Genomic DNA, 18918 nt, shown 5'->3' with positions numbered 1-18918 from the left:
AGCTAACTTTCCCCTTTGCCTTATTGTAGGTTGCTTCAAATATCACATCGTTTGCTGTATATGGTGAATTCTTGTTGTTGACAACCCATTCCCATACCTGCCTGTGTTTTTGCTTGAGAGATGCTTCATTTAACAGTAAGTGTTCAGTGTATAAATTAGGAAATAGTCCCTTTTCTAATATCTTCTGCCCTTTGAAGCCTTGATGACTTTAAAGTTCACCACTTACTTTGGCTTTTTATCATAGAGTCCTAGACTGTGAGCAAACCTTTAGAGTTCATATACTTGGCCCCTAATCACAACACAGTATCTCAGTTCAGTATTCTATGCCAGTTAGCAAAGACTTCCAATGAAGGAGGTCTTTCCTCAACCAGAACATTGTAAAATTAAACAAAACTGCTCTCAGGAGTATATAACTAATCCAGTGTTGTACTTTGAGTTACCATGTAGATACAGCCGGCTGTCACTTCTTTGTAATCTTCCTTTGCTCACTGTGGCCACCCTCCATCGTATATCTGAAAGACTCTATCTAGTGGTTTGTAGGAAACTGTCCCATTTTTTCTTGAATTCCACGTATCCCTTCCCCCTACTGTTTGTGTGTTTTCCTTATTTTAGAAAACTTCCCCTTGTTTTCTTTCCTTCCAACTTGAAAACTGGGAATTTCACAGATGTGATTATAGTGTACTGATAATGTGCATAGAGAAGCTGCCCAGTCCTCCCTGTGTTTTCTAAATCATTTGAGAAGCTGTGTATGTGAATATGCACGAGGACTCTGTGAACGAGAGGGCAAGTTCCAGGGATAAGGTTGTTTGTTAGGAAGGCTACCGGTTTTGTGGTTGAGTGGGAGAGCAAAGGGATGTGGTTGTTAATTGCTTTCTTGTAGTTTGGAGAATATGTTCAGTTTCAACTGCAGTAAATGGAAAGTGGCTTGTCATGACGGTGATTCTCATGGCTTAGCCAGTGGTGTCTTTAGCATTACATGCAGGTCTGAGCAACAACCACGTGTCTAAAGGGGAATCTCTGCGGAAGGTGGAGAGGGGTTCACGTATTGTCACCGTTGTGCCCCAGGACACCAAGCTTATATTACAGGTAAGCTCATTTTTCTGGCTGTGTTTCTGGTTGCGTTTTAGATACTCTTACACTTGTAATAATTTACTATAGGCCATTCCTTGCTGAATTCTCTGTTAGCTTTATACAAAGGTTGTTGATACAGGTTGTGCCCAGCATGGGTAAAAGGGAAGCATCTCTTGGAAGTCAAAATAACTACTGAGCACAACTAGATTCTGCTGGAAGTGTGCGCATTTTATAGTATTGTGGTAGTTCTCTGTGAAGAGTTGAGTTAGGTGAAATAGTATATCCTGGGTATTTAAATTTTTTCTGTTAAATTAAAAACATTACTGTTCTGATTTATTTATTTTAAGATGCCAAGGGGAAACTTAGAAGTTGTTCATCATCGAGCTCTGGTTTTAGCTCAGATTCGGAAGTGGCTGGACAAGTAAGAACCATGTATATGACTAGTTTGTTTGTTGTTATGACTTATATGTGAACATAATATGTATTCTATTAAAATTTTTAAAACATGAAAGTATGAAATTACACATGTCTTCAGATTCTCAGAGGCTTTTTTCCCCCCACACTTTGATTTTAATATTATGTGGTGCAATAAATATTCCTAGTAGGAAGAATCGTGAGACTCATCATACAAGACAGGGTTTCCTAGCCTGAGGAGGTCCACATGGGTTTTAGATGGCCCGCAAACCCAGGGAAATCGTGCACCAGACTGTCTGTGTGTATTTATTCAGGCAGAAGGCCTAAGGCTTTGGGCAGATGTACAGAGGGGCCTTTGACCCACAAATGCCTGAGACACTATTGTGAAGGAAATGATCCATTGTCTGAGTTTATTTTGGGAAAACTTTATATTAGAAAGACCTTTACTAACATTTTGCTAAAAGAGAAAGTAGACCTAAGTTCTATGATGATTGTCTATCATGTGTATGTGGGGAAGTAGTCCTCAGACTGCCATGGGGACTAAGTTAAGTGAAGAAGGTAAGTGAAGCTGGTACCTGATTTTTCATTCTGTGAATTGAGAGCGGAAGTCCAGTGGTAGTTGTTTGGCATTTGGACTGTAATCTAATTATAACTGGTTTGTATCATAATGAAAACATGTTGGATCCAGGAAGGTTATTAGTCTTTGTAAAATGACATGTCTATTCATTATGTCTCTTCACAGACTTATGTTTAAAGAAGCATTTGAATGCATGAGAAAATTGAGAATTAATCTCAATCTGATCCATGACCATAACCCGAAGGTAAATTTCTGAATCTGATATTAACTCTAGCTTACCTGAGTCTTGAACTGACGTGATTGGAACTAAAATTTTTTGTCCTTTTTTTGTCTTTGGTAGGTATTTCTTGAAAATGTGGAAACCTTCATAAGACAGATAGATTCTGTAAATCATATCAATTTGTTTTTCACAGAATTGAAGTAAGTATTTTGAATGATTTATGAGTATCATATCCATTATTTATCTCATTTTGGAAATAAAACATAAACAGCTACAGGAAAAAAATTAACCTTCTGTTTGGTATTTTTTAATCATTATAAGTATAACATGCCACTGACAGTAGATATTTGCTCTTTTTCCTTCTTTTTAAAAATAGCCTATTTAAAACTAAGACTCAAAAATGTGTCCTTTAGAATTATAATTGACTATTTTTAGGTGTATATGAAATTGAAGTCAAATGGTGTGTTTTTCTGCAATGACTTTTTTCCAATTTAAAAAATTCTAAATGTACAAGAAAAGTTGAGACGTCCAGCGAGCATCCTATACCCCCACCTAGATTCTGCAGTTGATATTTTCCTATATTTGCTTTATCATGATCTACCATCTGTCTATCCATCATTCACCTTTTTTAAGGCAAATTAAAAAAAATTTCTTTTAATGTTTTTACTTATTTCTGAGAGAGAGAGAGAGAGCAGGCATGAGCAGGGGAGGGGCAGAGAGAGAGAGGGAGACACAGAATCCAAAGCAGGTTCCAGGCTCTGAGCTGTCAGCACAGAGCCCAGTGTGGGGCTCAGACTCGTGAACCGCAAGATCATGACGTCAGCCGAAGTCGAATACTTAACCAACTGAGCCACCTAGGCACCCTGAGGCAAATTTTAAGTTAATTGTAGATATCAGTCCACTTTATGTCTCAGTATTCCACTTTGTGTAACACTGATTAGAGTGCATTCTCCGTGTACAGGGTCCCCCCCCAGCAGGTCAGATTCATGTGTGATGAAATGTACAGACCATAAGTGTACTGTCTAGGCAGTTTTGACCAGTGTGTACTTCCGTGTAGCCCAAACCTGTCAAGATAGAGAACATTTCCTTCACCTCAGAAAGTTCTTCCAAACCTCTTGTTAGTCCCATTCCCTACCTCCTTGGCAACCATTGTTTGGAGATTGTCACCGTAGATCAATTTTGCCTGTCGGAGAACTTAAATGTAAGTGGAATCAGATACTATTTGCTCTTCTTTGTAAGTTAAGCTGCTTTCACTCGGCATGTTACCTTGAAAGTAACCCGTGTTTTTGCTGGTATCACGGGTTCGTTCATGTAGTGTGCTATAGTGCAAATATACTACAATTTGTTTATTTGTTCCTCTCTAGTTGGGCACCTGGTCTGTTCCCAGTTAGGGGCTAATGTGAATATATCACTGTACACCGTTTTTGGGACACGTTTTCATTGCTCAATTTGTTTCTTCATTTTTCATCTAATGTGAATATAATGAAACTGTTCTCCAAAAGCCATTTTTATTATCTCATCAGCATGTTCCAGTACGTGGTAGTCATTTGATAGCTAGGACACATGTTCAGTTAGTGACCTTTTAATGACCTGTTCTTAGGGAAGAAGACGTTACAAAGACCATGTATCCTCCACCGGTTACCAGCACTGCCCAGCTGTCCAAGGATCCTGATGGGAAAAAAGTAGACCTTATCTGCGATGCTCTGAGAGCAGCCATGGAGAGCATAAACCCTCACAAGTATGTGTGCTGTCATTAGTTGGCGTTTTTTGAGGCCCAGAAGTGTGCTGTTGTCCTTACGCAGGGACTGAGAATGTCCTTCTTCACTCTGCTCATTCTGGCGTTCTTCACTCACTACCTCAGGTACTGCTTGTCAATACTCACCTCTCACGTGAAGAAAACAACCCCAGAGCTGGAAATTGTGCTGCAGAAGGTACACGAGCTTCAAGGTAGAGACCCTTTCACGGAGAGTGTTTAACAGGGCCCCGAGTGTCACCAGACTTCCAGTCTTCTGGAGATCTCACTGACCAGGTTCAGTGCCACATCACAGATTTAATATGTGGCTTATTGGACATTTGAAGACCTGTGTCAGTTTCTTTGAGCGCTGCCCTACAAAGCATGTACAAAAGAACTCATATGGTGTTCAGTTCGGCCAAGAAATTTTGTTACTTTGTCTTTTTGGTTATGTTGCTAGATGCATGGGTTTATTCCCAAATGGCTTTGATTGGTCTTGTTTTCTTACACACTGACATGACAGGCAGTGCTTCGCCTGTTCCCGATGCTGTGAGTGCTGAAGAAGCCCTGAAGTATTTGCTGCTTCTGGTAGACGTTAATGAATTATATGATCATTCTCTTGGGACGTATGACTTTGATTTGGTCCTCATGGTAGCTGAGAAGTCACAGAAGGTATGTGGATTTTCCACTTTAACATCCTTTTGGTTCTTATTTTTGTTATCATGGTGGTATGAAACCCTGTCTGTCCCTGATACTGCAGTATCTTGTCGGATGTTAACATTGCATGTACAGGCCTAGAGGCAGATCTGTGAGTTTGCAGGGCTCACGCTTCTAAGCCTCATTCTCTGTCAGTTCTGGGCTTATCAAAGTGTTTTGAATGCTAGGTTGAACAAGTGAATTAAGTTACTTCGTTATCTTTAAGATTATGGTCATGTATGTGAACAAAGTCTCCTCTTATAAAGGGAATACAGCAAATGACTCCTATTCCAATCCAGTTCCTTATTATGTAGCTGTTTTTCCCAGTGGAAAGTGGGAACATGCAGAATGGAAAGGTTTGAGGCCTCTTGTCCCACCTTAGCATGCTATAGTAGAAAAGTTGGGGCACACCTGGTTTATACATTTAAAAAACAATTTTTTTTTAATGTTTATTTATTTTTGAGAGAGAGAGAGAGACAGCATTGAATAGTGGAGGGGCAGGAAAAAGAGAGGGAAACACAGAATCTGAAGCAGGCTCCAAGCTCTGAGCTGTCAGTACAGAGCCTGATGCAGGGCTCAAACTCGAAAACAGCAAGATCGTGACCTGTGCCGAAGTCAGACACTTAACCGACTGAGCCACCTAGGTGCCCCTATATATTTTTTAACCTGTTTTTTGTAGTCTTAGTTTCATCCTGTCACTCCTCTCTTTGCTCTTGCCAGAGTGATCTTTGCTGAAAGGAAATTTTGCTCTTTCATTGTTTTGCTTATAATGCTTCATGGGCTCTGCCCATTGCTGTAGGATAGAGCTTACAAGCCGTAATACTGCTTAACACCCCCTTGTCCCCCACCCAGTTCTGGTGTCTATGCTTATGCTCATCTCTTGATGTTGGTTGTTCTTTTTTCTCAGCCTGCAGAGGGGAGGCAGTGCTTTTGTCCCCACAGCCACCACTTAGCTTTGCAGGTAGCATTACTTCTGCTTCCCGTGGGCCTGTGGGCTTTCACCACTCTCACCCTTCCATTCACCGGGCTAATTCTCACTCACCTAAGGCAAAGGATGCCAGGGTAGCATCTTCCCAGTAATCCATTCTTGCCTCCCTGCCCACCACCCAGGGACTAGATGAGATGGGCCTCATGTGCTTCCACTGCACCCAGTGCCTGCCCCTCCCTCCGTATCATTCTAGCTCCTCTATATAGGTTTCCTGAGGTTAGGGGTTTGTTGTATTTTTTGTACATAGTGAATTCTTCCTAAGTGTTTGTTGATTAAATACTTCGGCCTGTAGTTGTGCTTTTTATCACATGCATGAGTATTTATTTTTTTCTCTGGTCTTTTTTTGTATACTTAATGTGTATTTATCCTATCTGCCCAGTGAAATTACATTAAGAACAGGGAGCGTCTGTTTTAGAAAAAAAAAACAAAACAATTTTCAGGGCATAGTACAAAGCTGCAGACAGTCAGTGCTAATAAAATCTTGGTTGGCAGGGCCTTAGAGTTTTGTGTTTAACTCAGTACAGTTTTACCTTTGTTTTAAAACTTGAAGACGGAGGGCATGAAATGTCATGCAAAGAGCTCCAAGTACCTTCCACTTCCAGAGAAGTTGGATGCATTTGTTGAATATCTTCTGGATTGGAACCTTGTTTTCCTTATTAGCTTAGGAAATAAATGGTTGTTGTGAGACTATATGAGAATTCATCTTCATTATTCTGAATGAAAACAAATAATGCCTGTATTTTAAAGCATTTTTGCCAAAACTTGTTTTATGTAGTTTCATTATACAATATGTAATTAATATATCAGCATAGTACATATTTTAAAAATTTTGTAGCTTTGGGTTTATTGATTGTTACAATTATTATATATCATTTGTATTGTTATAAGTAAATGTAATTATAAGCAGTAAAGGTCTGACCTATTAGGTTTCTGGTTTTTGTTTTTTTAGGATCCCAAAGAATATCTGCCATTTCTTAATACACTTAAGAAAATGGAAACCAATTATCAGCGGTTCACCATAGATAAATACTTGAAGCGATATGAAAAAGCCATTGGGCATCTCAGCAGATGTGGTAAGCGTGAGGATTAGTATGTTTATTTCTGCTTCAGATCTTCTTTGGAGCTAGGCAGGGTATAAGTTAAAGCGTCAGTTTAGACATAGATGTAGATGGATGTCAGTTTCCACTCCTGAAACCGAAACATGGTTACCTGTGTGCACCTTATTTTATCATATGTTCTAAAAAGCTGAAAGCAAAGCAAATGAATTTTAATGAACTGGAGGAGCTCCCTAACTAAAAATATAGAGCAGATCCGTTTTGGGTTAAGGATGATCACGTCCTAAAATCATTTCAGTATCTCGGAACGAAAATTGGTTGATAGTGCACTCTTCTCCCACGGTGTTTACAGACACCTGTGGGAAGCGTGGCTTGTCTGGAGTGAGTGGCCATACCCACTGGCAGCTCCCAGAAGGACACACTCCCTGTCCCATGCTGGAGCTGCTGGCTTCAGCAGTTGTGGCTCTTTCCCGAGAGCTAAGATGGGGATAAGGAAGTTGTTTGGGTGTTATTAAGCTTCCTTCAACAATCTGATTGAGCTGGGCTGGGATAGGACTCAGGCGTCTGTATGGCTGATAAGCTCCCCAGAGGATTCCAATGAAGGCAGTTGAGAAAACACAAGGTTAGATGGTCATTTATCAGGGGTCGTGTATGAAGAATTCCTTTTGAGTAGAACTTTCATCCGAACCAGTGCTTGTCATACCTCACATCTGCCATGGTGCTTTGCTAAAATTAAAATTCTTGGATTCTGTTCTCCTGATAGTCTGATTCTGCAGGTCTATAAAGGTCCCTTGTAGACTTTGTTTAGAGACCACTGGTGTAAATGAAACTCATTATGCTTCCAAAGTCCTAAATTTGTGTGTGCATGAATCTCACTCCTCAGGACCCGAATACTTCCCAGAATGCTTAAACTTAATAAAAGATAAAAACTTGTATAAGGAAGCTCTGAAGTTATTTCCATCAGACTCGCAGCAATACAAGGTGAGTGGTGTGTGAAATGAGGCTCTTTTGGTGATGTGAATTAGCTGGAAAGGGTGTAAGGATCCTGAGTCTGTAACACCATCCTTGGTTTCAAGGTTTATCGTGAAATAAGTTAGCCTTACCATGAACTCTTATCTTGGAGAATGGCCCTGACCTGCTCCTGTTCTGAAGAAGTTGCCCAGGCTGGAAGCCTAGGAGTTGTCTCCCATTTCTCATCATGAATTCTGCTTGATGAGCGGCAGCTTCTCAATAGGGTTTCCTGCTTACGTCCCACTCCTTGCTCCAGCCCAGCCTTGCAACCACATGACTGATCATCCCGAAGCGTGTAGATCTTTCTCAGGTGGTTTAGGATAAAGGGATAAAGTTTGGTTGTTTGTCTAAATAAACATCCATTTAGTTTTCTTTTTTTTTTTTTTTTAATTTTTTTTTAATGTTTGTTTATTTTTGAGACAGAGACAGAGCATGAACGGGGGAGGGGCAGATAGAGAGGGAGACACAGAATCGGAAGCAGGCTCCAGGCTCTGAGCCATCAGCCCAGAGCCCGACGCGGGGCTCAAACTAACGGACCGCGAGATCATGACCTGAGCTGAAGTCGGAGGCTTAACCGACTGAGCCACCCAGGCGCCCCCATTTAGTTTTCTTATATGCCAGATACTTTGTTAAATGAATTCTATGAGTGTCACAACAACCTGATAGGATAAACAGATGTGGAAACAACTTGCCTCAGGAGCTGGAGTATGAGGCTGCTGAGCTGGGATGCGGAGCCCCAGCTGTCTGAGCCCGGAGCCTGTGCCAGTGACCACTCCTCGTCCTTGCCACCCTCAGGCCGTGTGCACTTGGTCTGCAAATTGCCTGTGTCTCTATGATCTGGCTCCTGCCTGTTTCGTTAGCATCGGCTGCCTCTTCCAGGCCTCTCCCTGCTCCTTTCTTTAGCCCCACTTGTCTTTCAACTCTTGGGTCTCCTCTGTGACAAAGCTGTTCCGGGGTGAGGTGCCCCACACCGAACTCCAGAGCACCTTCTCACGTCAGTGTGGTACGTAACAAACCTCTGACACACCGATTTGTCTCCCCAACTGACCATGGGTTGCTTAAAGGTGGTGGCTTTGTGTTGTATTCCTCTTTGTGTCCCTACCTGCGTGGAGCCCAGGATAGAGAATTTGGCCAGTGGCTGCCTCTTTGCTTTTATTTTCATTGTCTCTTCCTCCCTCTGGTGCTGTCTCTTGTCCAGCCACACCAGCCTTCTTGCTGTTCCTTCCTGGGTATTCCATACACATTCCTGCCTCTTGGCCATGGTGCCTTCTGTAGCCGTCAGTCTGGAATACTCTTCCTGTAACCCTTTATGTAGCATATTCTCCTCACAGCCCTCCAAAATAACAACTGTCTTCACTCTCTGTCCCTTTAGCACTATGTCACAGGCTATATTGTGTTTATAAGTCCATTCCCTGTCACCACAAGAGCGGGAACTTGGTGGTGGTTTTGTTAGTATTTGGTGTTTCGCTTGTTTTTATTTATTGCATCGCCATGTGATTCCCACTGCCATGAATAGTACGCTGTAATTACTTGTTGAGTGAACACATGACACATCCTCAGTAAGGTTTTCAGTGGAAGAATGATAGAATTCATTGATAAACTACAGGATTTTCATAAGTAATTCAAGAGATTTTCAAATGTAGTAACTGAAGCAGCCTCCATTGGAGGTTAAAAAATGTCACCTTTCCTTACCAACCCAATGTCTCCTCTTACCACAGGAGATCAGCATTGCTTATGGGGAACACCTGACACAGGAGCACCTCTACGAGCCAGCAGGGCTCGTGTTTGCCCGCTGTGGTGCCCATGAGAAAGCTCTCAGTGCCTTTCTGGCCAGTGGCAGCTGGCAGCAAGCTCTCTGCCTGGCAGCCCAACTTAACTGGACCAAAGACCAGCTGGCTGGCCTCAGCAGAACTCTGGCAGGTAAACACGGCGGTTTAGGCTCTCCAAAATGAGAACTTCTCCAGAGGTTTTTTGTTTCTCCCTTTCTTTGGCAGTTTTGCAAGTAAATTTAGAGCAGCATACCTTGAGACAGTCTCACTGCTACAGTGAGTCCCCCAAATGCAGTGGCGTAATAGAGAAAGCTGCTGTCTTCTCTCACGTGAGGACTGAGAAGTTCTTCCGTTGTGTGGCTCTGTCATCTCAGACGGATGGTTGTAGCTGGATTTTCTCCACCTCTGTATCGCAGTCCTCAGGAAGGGGAGAAAGAGCCGTAGGAGAACGCTTTAAGTTGGAAATGATCTCGAAGTTACACTGTTACTTCTGTTCCATCTCATTTGCCAAAGCTTACATCACACGGCACACCTAGCACAGAGTAACTGCACAGCCATGGGCCCTAGGAGAAGGCGAACGTGAGTTTTGGGGTGGGGCCCTTCAGTTATAAACAGTAGATCGTGGGAAACAAGAATAGCATTTTTCAGAAATGAAAGAAGAGGCTAAATGTATAAGCGTTCTGAATGCAAAGGCAGTTTAGCTGCGTCAGGGTCTAGGGGTTGTCTGATCCAGCGGGGAGGCTCTATCAGAGTGTAACTTGTTTGAGTCAGGGAGAGCTTCAGGACCGTTTGGGAGAAGAGGTGAACAGGGGCTCTGTCCTCTCAGCTGTGCTTGAAGTAAGGGACCGGTATATTTCCCCCCTGTCCTTTTTAGAGTTTTAAAAATACTGTTGTTGTTTCAAAAAACACGTAGTCCTGAAAAAATTCCAGATTAAATCCTGTTAAATATATGTGCATATTTTCCTTAGTTATTTGTATTTTTTTTTCTGGTAATTAGATCTGCAGGCTCTTCTAAGCCCTCGTAATTTCCATGGTGAACTCTTTTTAGTTTTTGAGAATTCTCTATATTAGGCCTGTTAGGTATTCTTTGTGACTCCACTGTTACTTCTGCTTTAGAAACAGGTTTTGGTAGTTTGTTTATACCTTCCAGTTCTGTTTTTAGGACCTGCTATCTTCTCTTACATTCTTTACAACTTGAGCTTGCTATTTGTCTTGTTTTATGGTATACACCAAGTTCTCCCAGATGTTTAGCAAAAAAAAAAAAAAAAAAGGTAAGGGGAGGTGATGGTCAAAGATTTTTGAGAAATTTTATAAGGTAGAGTCACTTTATGTACACTTGAACTTAGGCAGTTTACGCAAGAAAAGAAAGATAGCTGTTTAAATTGTGGAGATGATTTTACCTGTTTTTGTCAGGGATGATATGCACAGGAGTTTGAATGAGATGGGAGACATGAATCTGCCAGCCCCATAGTCAGCTTCAGGTTCTGGGTGCTTCTTACAGCAGGATTCTCTCAACTGTGCTGAGTCACTCGAGGATCTAAAGACACTGCATGACCCCTGAGCCAGCTGCCTTCATCTTAGTGCTCAACCAAAGATTAGCAGTCTCTTCCTATTTGAGGAAGAAATGGATGAGGGAGAGATGTTAGGTCAGTCTCCCATATGTGTGCCTTTGTAAGCTTTTCTCATGGCTAATTTTGACTATACATCATTTTCACATTTTCTGCTAAATTTAGATCGTAACTGCCATTTAAGATAGGACTCCATGGTATTCCTGCCTACTTCCTGACAAGTTCACAACATACGCCGTTTGATACATAATACAGATATATTAGTGAACCACTCAAGCAAAGGAATCTGTGTAGCTTTGTTTGACCTAGTGCTTCACAAACTTACTTGACCTGCGAATGTTGTTGTTTTCTGGTATTGCCTTTTATTATTCTATGGAACACTCTTAGGGAGCACTTTGGAAAATGCTGTTTTAAAGCAGTTCTGTTTGGATGTCTGCTGTAGAGCTCAGTCTCCAATTTGTAAGGGGGCCATTTTTGTTCAAAAAGTACCTGCAAAAACCAGTTCAACGTGAGCTTTGGTAATCCTGTTCTTAGCAAGCCAACTATGGTCAGATGTTTATTATCTTTGTAGGAAAGCTGGTTGAGCAGAGGAAGCATGGTGATGCAGCCACAGTCTTGGAACAGTACGCCCAGGTAACCTCTCAGTTCCTCCCTTCTTTTTTGTTTTTTTAATGAGCACAAGCTCATGCACATGCAAGCAGGGGAGGGACAGAAGGAGAGCGAGAGAAAGAGGGAGAGAGCATCTTAAGCAGACTCCACACTCTTGCATGGAGCCAGGCGCAGGGCTCGATCCCACTACCTTGGGATCTTGACCTGAGCCAATATCAAAGAGTTGGACGCTCAACTAACTGAGCCACCCAGGTGCCTCTCAGTTCCCCCCTCCTTAAGCCACCCAACCAACAAGCAAGGTCTTCCCAGTTGTACTTCACTGATCAGGAAAATTAAAGGAACTCAGGGTAATTAGGAAGTCCAGAGACAGTGTTTGCTCTGCAGGTCTTCCATCTTGCTGACCTGACTTAGAAATCTAAATTTAATAGGCCTCTAAATAATTAGTTCTCTAAATAGTAAGTTCTGTGAGGTAGTGAGGCACTACCTCTGTGATTGAGGCACTAGTGATTTGACCCTGACAGAAAGTACTAAATTAAATCTGCAGGGAGTTGTGCTTTTTATGTGAACTTGCCAAGTACAAACAGTGAGAAAGGACCATTCTAAAACAAAAAGATTAAACTTCAGATACTTTTTTTTGGCCTTTACAACCGTTCTGTCTGTTGGAAATGTCTTTTTATCTCAGACAGCCTGATAGGATCCAATTTTCTAGCAGATTATAAAGATGAATACCTATACCAGCTTTTGATAGAATTATAGAATTTATTATGAAAATAATAAAACTATGCATTGATACTGGCCCTGGACTAACAGGATGTAGGTACGCAGTTGACACCAGGGATTACTGCCTTCTAGAGTTTTGGCCTTTGACAAGAGAGTGTTATTTTTTACAGTCGTTACTAGTGGGCACATTTGTGTAACATAATTGTGCTTTTAAAATACCTGAATGTCTTTCATGTAATAAGGGTGAGTGAGAGAAGATCAGTAAAATTTGATATCATTAGATCCTTGCAAGAAATTATGTTGGATGATTGAGCTGAAAACATCAACGAATAAACTACGCGTAATAACGAGGCTAGAGTAGAAAGATATACTACCTAAGGTGGTTAATTGAATGGATAAGATGCCACCATCTTTTTTCCCCCTCTGTAAATGAAGATTTTAATTCATATTTGTACTTAATTTATACATTTATAACTTGTATATTTTTAATTGGATATACTTTACATATAATAAAATTTACCAATCTTAAATTAACAATTGGATGAGTTGTGACAAATGCTTACAGCCACGTAGTGCTACTACAGCCACCAAAACAGAACATTGCCAGCACCCCGAAAAGTTCTGCTTCCCCTTTGCAGTCAGTCTTCTGCCTCTGCTCTCGGTACTCTCTTACCAACCACTGCTATGCTTTCTATCATTACAGTTTTGCTTTTTCTAGAATTTTATGTAAATGGAACCATCTGGTATGTAGTTTTTTAGTCTGGCTTCTTTCACTCACATAATGCTTTTGTTTTCTAACATTTCTTTTTGATTCTTTCTTAGAGTTTCCATCATTCTGCTGCATTACCCATCTGTTCCTGCATGTTGTCTACTCTCCCATTAGAGCCTTTAACATACTAATCATACTTCTTTTCTTTTATTTGCTTTTTCTAATTGAAATATAACTAACATGTGGTGTCATAATAGTTTCAGGTGTCATCCTACTCACTTTAAATTCCTGGCCTCATAATTTCAGTATCCCTGCCCCATCTGAGTCTTGTTCTGATGCTTCCTCTGGCACTTCAGACTGTTTTTTGTCCTTTTTGTAATCTTCTGTAGAAAGCCTGCCATGTTGTCCTAGGTAAAGGAAATCCAGTAAGTAGGCTTTTAGTGATGTTCTGATAAGGTGTGAGGGTAGAAGTGTTCTACAGCCCTATGATTAAGTCTCAGTCTTTTATTGAGCCTGTGTCCCTGGACTTCACCGGTGCTTCTTAGATTTTTCACTCCTTAGGTAGGACAGGAAGGCCAGGGGGAGCTGGAGTTTTATTTCTCTTCCCTCCCTGATAAATTCCACTTTAGTTAGGTTCTGGCAAAATAGTTTCTCTTGGTCTTGTTAAGAGCAGCGTGCTCTGGTTATATTCAAAATGACATCATTTTTGTTTTTGCCAGAAGCAGGAGAATCTATCTGATACTCACTATGAGACTCTGGTAGGGCTCGTGGAGGTAAAAACTCACAGAAGTGAAGGAGCTTCCCTGAGCCTGGATGTCCATAGAGTTTTCACCTCCAGCCTCATCCGCAGTGATCCTTCAGCCATTGGTCACTTACACTTTAGATGTTCCCACCCCAGTACTGGTTCTGGTAGAGATTTCTACTTGTGAGTCTCTGTTCTGTTCTGCCAAGTTGTAATTCTCCGTGTCTGCCTGTCTGTTTCTCCAGTTTTAGGGGCAGCAGTTTGCCCTATGACCTCAGTTCTCCAGTCTAAGGAGAATTGTTGATTTTCAGTTTGTTCAGGTTTTTACTTGTTAGGATGGATGATTTCTTCCAGGTTCCTTGTGTGTTGGACTGGGAACTGGAAATCATAATGCTTTTGATATTCGTCCATGTTATGTCATGTGTATCTGTGCATTCCTTTTTATTTTGCCTAATGGTATTTTGTTGTAAGAACAGGTCGTAATTTGTGGATTCATCCACAAGTTGATGTACATTTGGATTGTTTTCACTTTAAAGTTAGAATAAAGCGGCTGTGAGCAATCTGGTACCAGTCTTCGTGACGACAGATGTTTTCGTTTCACTTGGGTGAATACCTGAGTGGGAATGCTGGTCACGTGGGGAGTGGATGCGTGACTTTATAAGGAGCTGCAGAGCTTCCATCGCTTGTGTTCCCACAAGTGATGTGTGAGTGCCTTAGTGAGTACTCACCCACACTGGATGTATCACATATCAGGGGATGCATAACAAATTACCCCAAAACTTAGCTTAAAATGACAAACACTCATTATTTGTTTCTATGCGTCAAGAATCTGGGTGGGGCTTAGTTAGGGCCTCTGGCTCAGGGTCTTTCACAAGGCTGCAGTCAAGGTGTTGGCCAGAGCTGGGGTCATCTTAAGACTTGACTAGTATTTTTCCTGCACTTCCCAATTTCTTGTTGCTAGTAAACAAATATAGTTTATCGTTTTGTTTTGGCTTTCTGGCTTTATATATCCTGCAACCTTGCTGAACTTATTTTTTAGTTCTAGGAACACTGGGGTAAATTTCATAAGATTTCCTATGTTAATGAGCATGGCTTCTGTGAATAAAGACAGTTTCTTTCTTTTCAATTTGTATGCCTTTATATTTTTTCTAGCCTTACTGCATTAATCGAACTTCCAGTACAACGTTGAATAGAAGTGATAAGACACCTTGCCTTTCTCCTGATATTAGGGGGGGATTCGGTCTTTCAGCATTAAGTTTGATGTGTGCTGCTGTTTGTTTTTTTTTAATTTTTTTTTTTAATGTTTTATTTATTTTTGAGACAGAGACAGAGCATGAGCAGGGGAGGGTCAGAGAGAGAGGGAGACACAGAATCCGAAGCAGGCTCCAGGCTCTGAGCTGTCAGCACAGAGCCCGACGTGGGGCTTGAACTCACGAACTGTGAGATCATGACCTGAGCTGAAGTCAGACGCTTAACCGACTGAGCCACCCAGGCGCCCCTGTGCTGCTGTTTTTTAATAGATGTGAGAACCCGGTAGGGCTTTTGGAGTTGACAGACTGTAGCCTGTGGGCCAAATCTAGCTGGCCACCTGTTTTTACGACTAAAGTTTTATTGGAATGTAGCCACACTTATTTGTTTACATATTTTCTGTGGCTGCTTTTGTAACTACAACCAGAGTTGAGGGATTGTGACAGAGATGGTCTAGCGCACGAAGCCTGAAATATTTGTTGTCTAGCCTTTTACAGAAAAATTTGCCAGTTCTTGCTCTCTTGGGTTGAGGAAATTCCCTTCTAGTCTTGGTTCTGAGAGTTTTTATTGTGAACGGATATTGAATTTTTCAAGTACAATGTCAGTTAAGGTATTTTTGTTTTAGACCAGTGCCATGGTGAATTACATTGATTTTTGAATGTTAAATTAATCTTGCATCTCTGGGTTAAACCCATCTTGCTCATAATGTATTACCCTTTTTCATTACTGGTGATTTCAATTTCCTAAAATTTTCGTGAGGATTTTTGTATTTTTCTATGAGGGATTTTGGTTTATAGTTTTCTTGTTGTGTCCAGAATGCGTAAAGAACTCTTATAACTTAACAACAAAAAGACAACCCATTTTAAAAATGGACGAAAGACTTGAATAGATACTTCTCTGAAGAAAATTTACAAATGGCCAACAAGCAAGCACTTAAAAAGATGTTTAGCATCATTGTTCATTAAGGAAATGCAAATCAAAACCATGAAACTTACTAGAATAGCTTTAATCAAAAACAGTGCAAAGTTGGAAGTATGTAGAGAAATAGAACTCTTCTGTACATTGCTGGTGAGAATGTAAAATGGCACAGCCACTGTAGAAAACAGTTTGTTGGTTCCTTAAAAAGTTAAACATAGATTACCATATAACCCAACAGTTCCACTGCTAAGTATATACTCTGGAGAAATGGAAACGTATGTCCACAAAGAAATTTGTATGTAAATGTTCGTAACAGCTTTATTTATAATAACCAAAAGGAAGAAACAACCCAAATGTCCATCAATGACAGATAAATGGATAAATCGTGAGATACATGCTCACAACATTTATACACACACAGTAGGATATTATTCAGTCATAAAAAGGAATGAAAAACCGATGGATGGTTCAATTTGGGTAAACCTTGACAACATTATGCTAAGTGAAATAAACCAGATATAAAAGGACAAATATGGTAGGATTTTACTTCTACGAGGTACCTAGTGTAGTCAGAGGCATAGAGACAAAGTCGAATGATGGTTGCCAGAAGCTGGGGGAGAGGAGCAGGGAAGTTACTGTTTCATGGGTATAGAGGTTCAGTTTTGCAAGATGAAAAACGTTCTGGAGATGGATGGTGGTGATGGTTTCACAACAGTGTGAATTTGTTTAATGCTACTGGACTTTACAGCATGAAGTGGTGAAAATGGTAAAATGTATGTCGTATATATTTTATTATAATCAAAAATTAATTTAAAAAGAACAAAGAACTGATACATGCTACAACTTGGATAAATCTTGAAAACATTCTGCTAACTGAAAGAAGCCAGACGCAAAAGATCACCTATTGTATGGTTTCTATTATATATCCCAAGGGGGCAAATCCAGAGAAAGAGCACATTAGAGGTTACCAGGGGAGGTAAAGAGTAGGAAATGGGAATGTCTTTATGGGGTGATTTAAAAAAGTGTTGGTAGTTACATAACATTGTGAGTACAGCAAATGCCATCTAGTTGTACACTTTAAAGTGACTGTCATGTGGTTGTCACCTTGGTAAACAGCTTTCTCTTTTTCTCTCTCTCTCTTCCTGAGTCAGGCAACACATCCTCCTGCTGTGTCCTGCTATACCTGTGGTATAGGCCTATTCATGCGGCATATGCGTTGGATCTGGGAAGAAAATACTTATTTTTAATAATTTTAATTAAAAATATAGTAGTATGCGTATATTTAGATTGTTTAAAATGCTGAACGTAGATACAAGGAAATAAAAAACGTCATTCCTACCACCCAGAAGATTGCTGTTCTTCCCTCCTATTTCTGATTCTTCTTAGAGTGCGCTCTCTCTCTACACAAACACACACATACCTTTTAACCAAAATGAAATTACACTGTTTGTGGTGTTTTTAAATTTGCTTTGTTTGGTTATGATCTTCATCTTTCCATGTTAGCACATTTTATTTACCTAACGATTAAAATTCAGGTTCCCTCAGTGGTTCCGAAATTGTTTACAGTAGATTGATCCAAAATAGGTTCCAGTCTAGGATCATGTATTGCATTATGCATCTTATGTCCCTTAAATCTCTTTCAATCTAATGTATACCCATCCCCCCTCTTTTTATGACAGTGATTACTAGAGGAAACCCAGCCAGTTGTCTTAAATATTTCATCTGTTTAAAATGTGTTTTATTTCCACTCATTTCCAGTTTCACAAACTTCTAGTTATAAGTCACGGAAAAGAAAAAAGTATAGCATGAGGAATATAGTCAATAATATAATGTGTGGTGATAGATATGACTGTCCTTAACCGTGGTGAGCATTGAGTAATGTATAGAACTATCAAATCACTCTGTTGTACACCTGAAACTCATATAACATTGTAGGTCAACTAAACTTCAACAGTAAAAAGATAAACATGAATTGTACACATAAAAATATTTTGTTTTATATACTTCATAAGTACCTTAAGTACATACTGCAGTATGTGCTCACAATTTTTTACTGGTAAGGCTACAAGCATCAAAAATGTTTGAAGACTTAGGATATGTGGGTGTTTATTGCACTCATTATTACACACATTTTTCAGTTCCCTGTAGGTTTGAAGTTTTTAAAAATAAAAGTTGGGGAAAAAAACATCAAAGAGTAAAAAGATTAGAAGTTTACTATTCTGGTTTGCCATTTATTTGAAGTGTGAACTTGTTCATTCTGGAGCCCCCCAGACCTGCTGACTCAAACTGGGTGGTGTAGCTGGGGCGATGGGCACTCTGGTGGTTTTGATGCTCAGGGAGATAGGGAGATGATACCATGTGTTTTGTGGTTATTTCCAGAATCCACACCGCCCCTCACTCCTTTGTCTTTTGCATCAGTATTTATTTATTGAGCAGGTACTCTGGGCCAGACATGCTACTAGGGACTGGGCTGGAAGGGGCTGGAAGGGCAGAGAGGCCACTCTGTCGGCAGTTTGTCATGGTGGCATCTGACGGGCCTGCTCCATTTACCTGTAATCTTCCTTGGTTTTGCCTTGTCAGGATTATGAAGAAGCTGTGCTCTTGTTATTAGAAGGAGCTGCCTGGGAGGAAGCTCTGAGACTGGTAAGAAAAACTTTAAAAATCATCACTCTGTTAGGTGCTTAGAGCAAGAGTGCGGGGGAGAAGGGTCAGCTAGAATCCCTGGTCTTCTGAGGCTAGTGAAATTAAGTAAAAATAGTTTAGGTTCTTGGTCTAAGGATAAATAGTATTTTTAAAGCTATTTTAAAAATGTATTCTTGGTGTTTTGAATTAATCAACTTTTAAAATGTGAAATATTACTGGTCTTTACTG

General features: G+C 40.5%; 1 protein-coding gene across 2 annotated transcripts in view; it reads left to right on the top strand.

Moving 5' to 3' along the window:
* ELP1 (elongator acetyltransferase complex subunit 1) overlaps nucleotides 1–18918 on the top strand; it is a 57660-nt gene that overhangs the window by 26732 nt on the left and 12010 nt on the right. For both annotated transcript variants that reach the window (XM_086683646.1, XM_025925119.2), the window contains exons 18-30: nucleotides 30–135; nucleotides 971–1086; nucleotides 1419–1492; nucleotides 2228–2306; nucleotides 2403–2482; nucleotides 3883–4020; nucleotides 4144–4229; nucleotides 4538–4686; nucleotides 6648–6771; nucleotides 7637–7734; nucleotides 9483–9684; nucleotides 11673–11734; nucleotides 18628–18690. In XM_086683646.1, coding sequence (XP_086539772.1) covers nucleotides 30–135; nucleotides 971–1086; nucleotides 1419–1492; nucleotides 2228–2306; nucleotides 2403–2482; nucleotides 3883–4020; nucleotides 4144–4229; nucleotides 4538–4686; nucleotides 6648–6771; nucleotides 7637–7734; nucleotides 9483–9684; nucleotides 11673–11734; nucleotides 18628–18690 — 1377 coding nt within the window. The remainder of the gene's footprint in view (nucleotides 1–29; nucleotides 136–970; nucleotides 1087–1418; nucleotides 1493–2227; nucleotides 2307–2402; nucleotides 2483–3882; nucleotides 4021–4143; nucleotides 4230–4537; nucleotides 4687–6647; nucleotides 6772–7636; nucleotides 7735–9482; nucleotides 9685–11672; nucleotides 11735–18627; nucleotides 18691–18918) is intronic.

This window comes from Puma concolor, chromosome D4 (assembly GCF_028749965.1).
Source record: "Puma concolor isolate L17-30 chromosome D4, mPumCon1.1.hap2, whole genome shotgun sequence".
Classification (NCBI taxonomy): domain Eukaryota; kingdom Metazoa; phylum Chordata; class Mammalia; order Carnivora; family Felidae; genus Puma; species Puma concolor.
The sequence above is the reverse complement of the archived record's forward strand: the minus strand, read 5'-3'. Positions and strand labels throughout refer to the sequence as shown.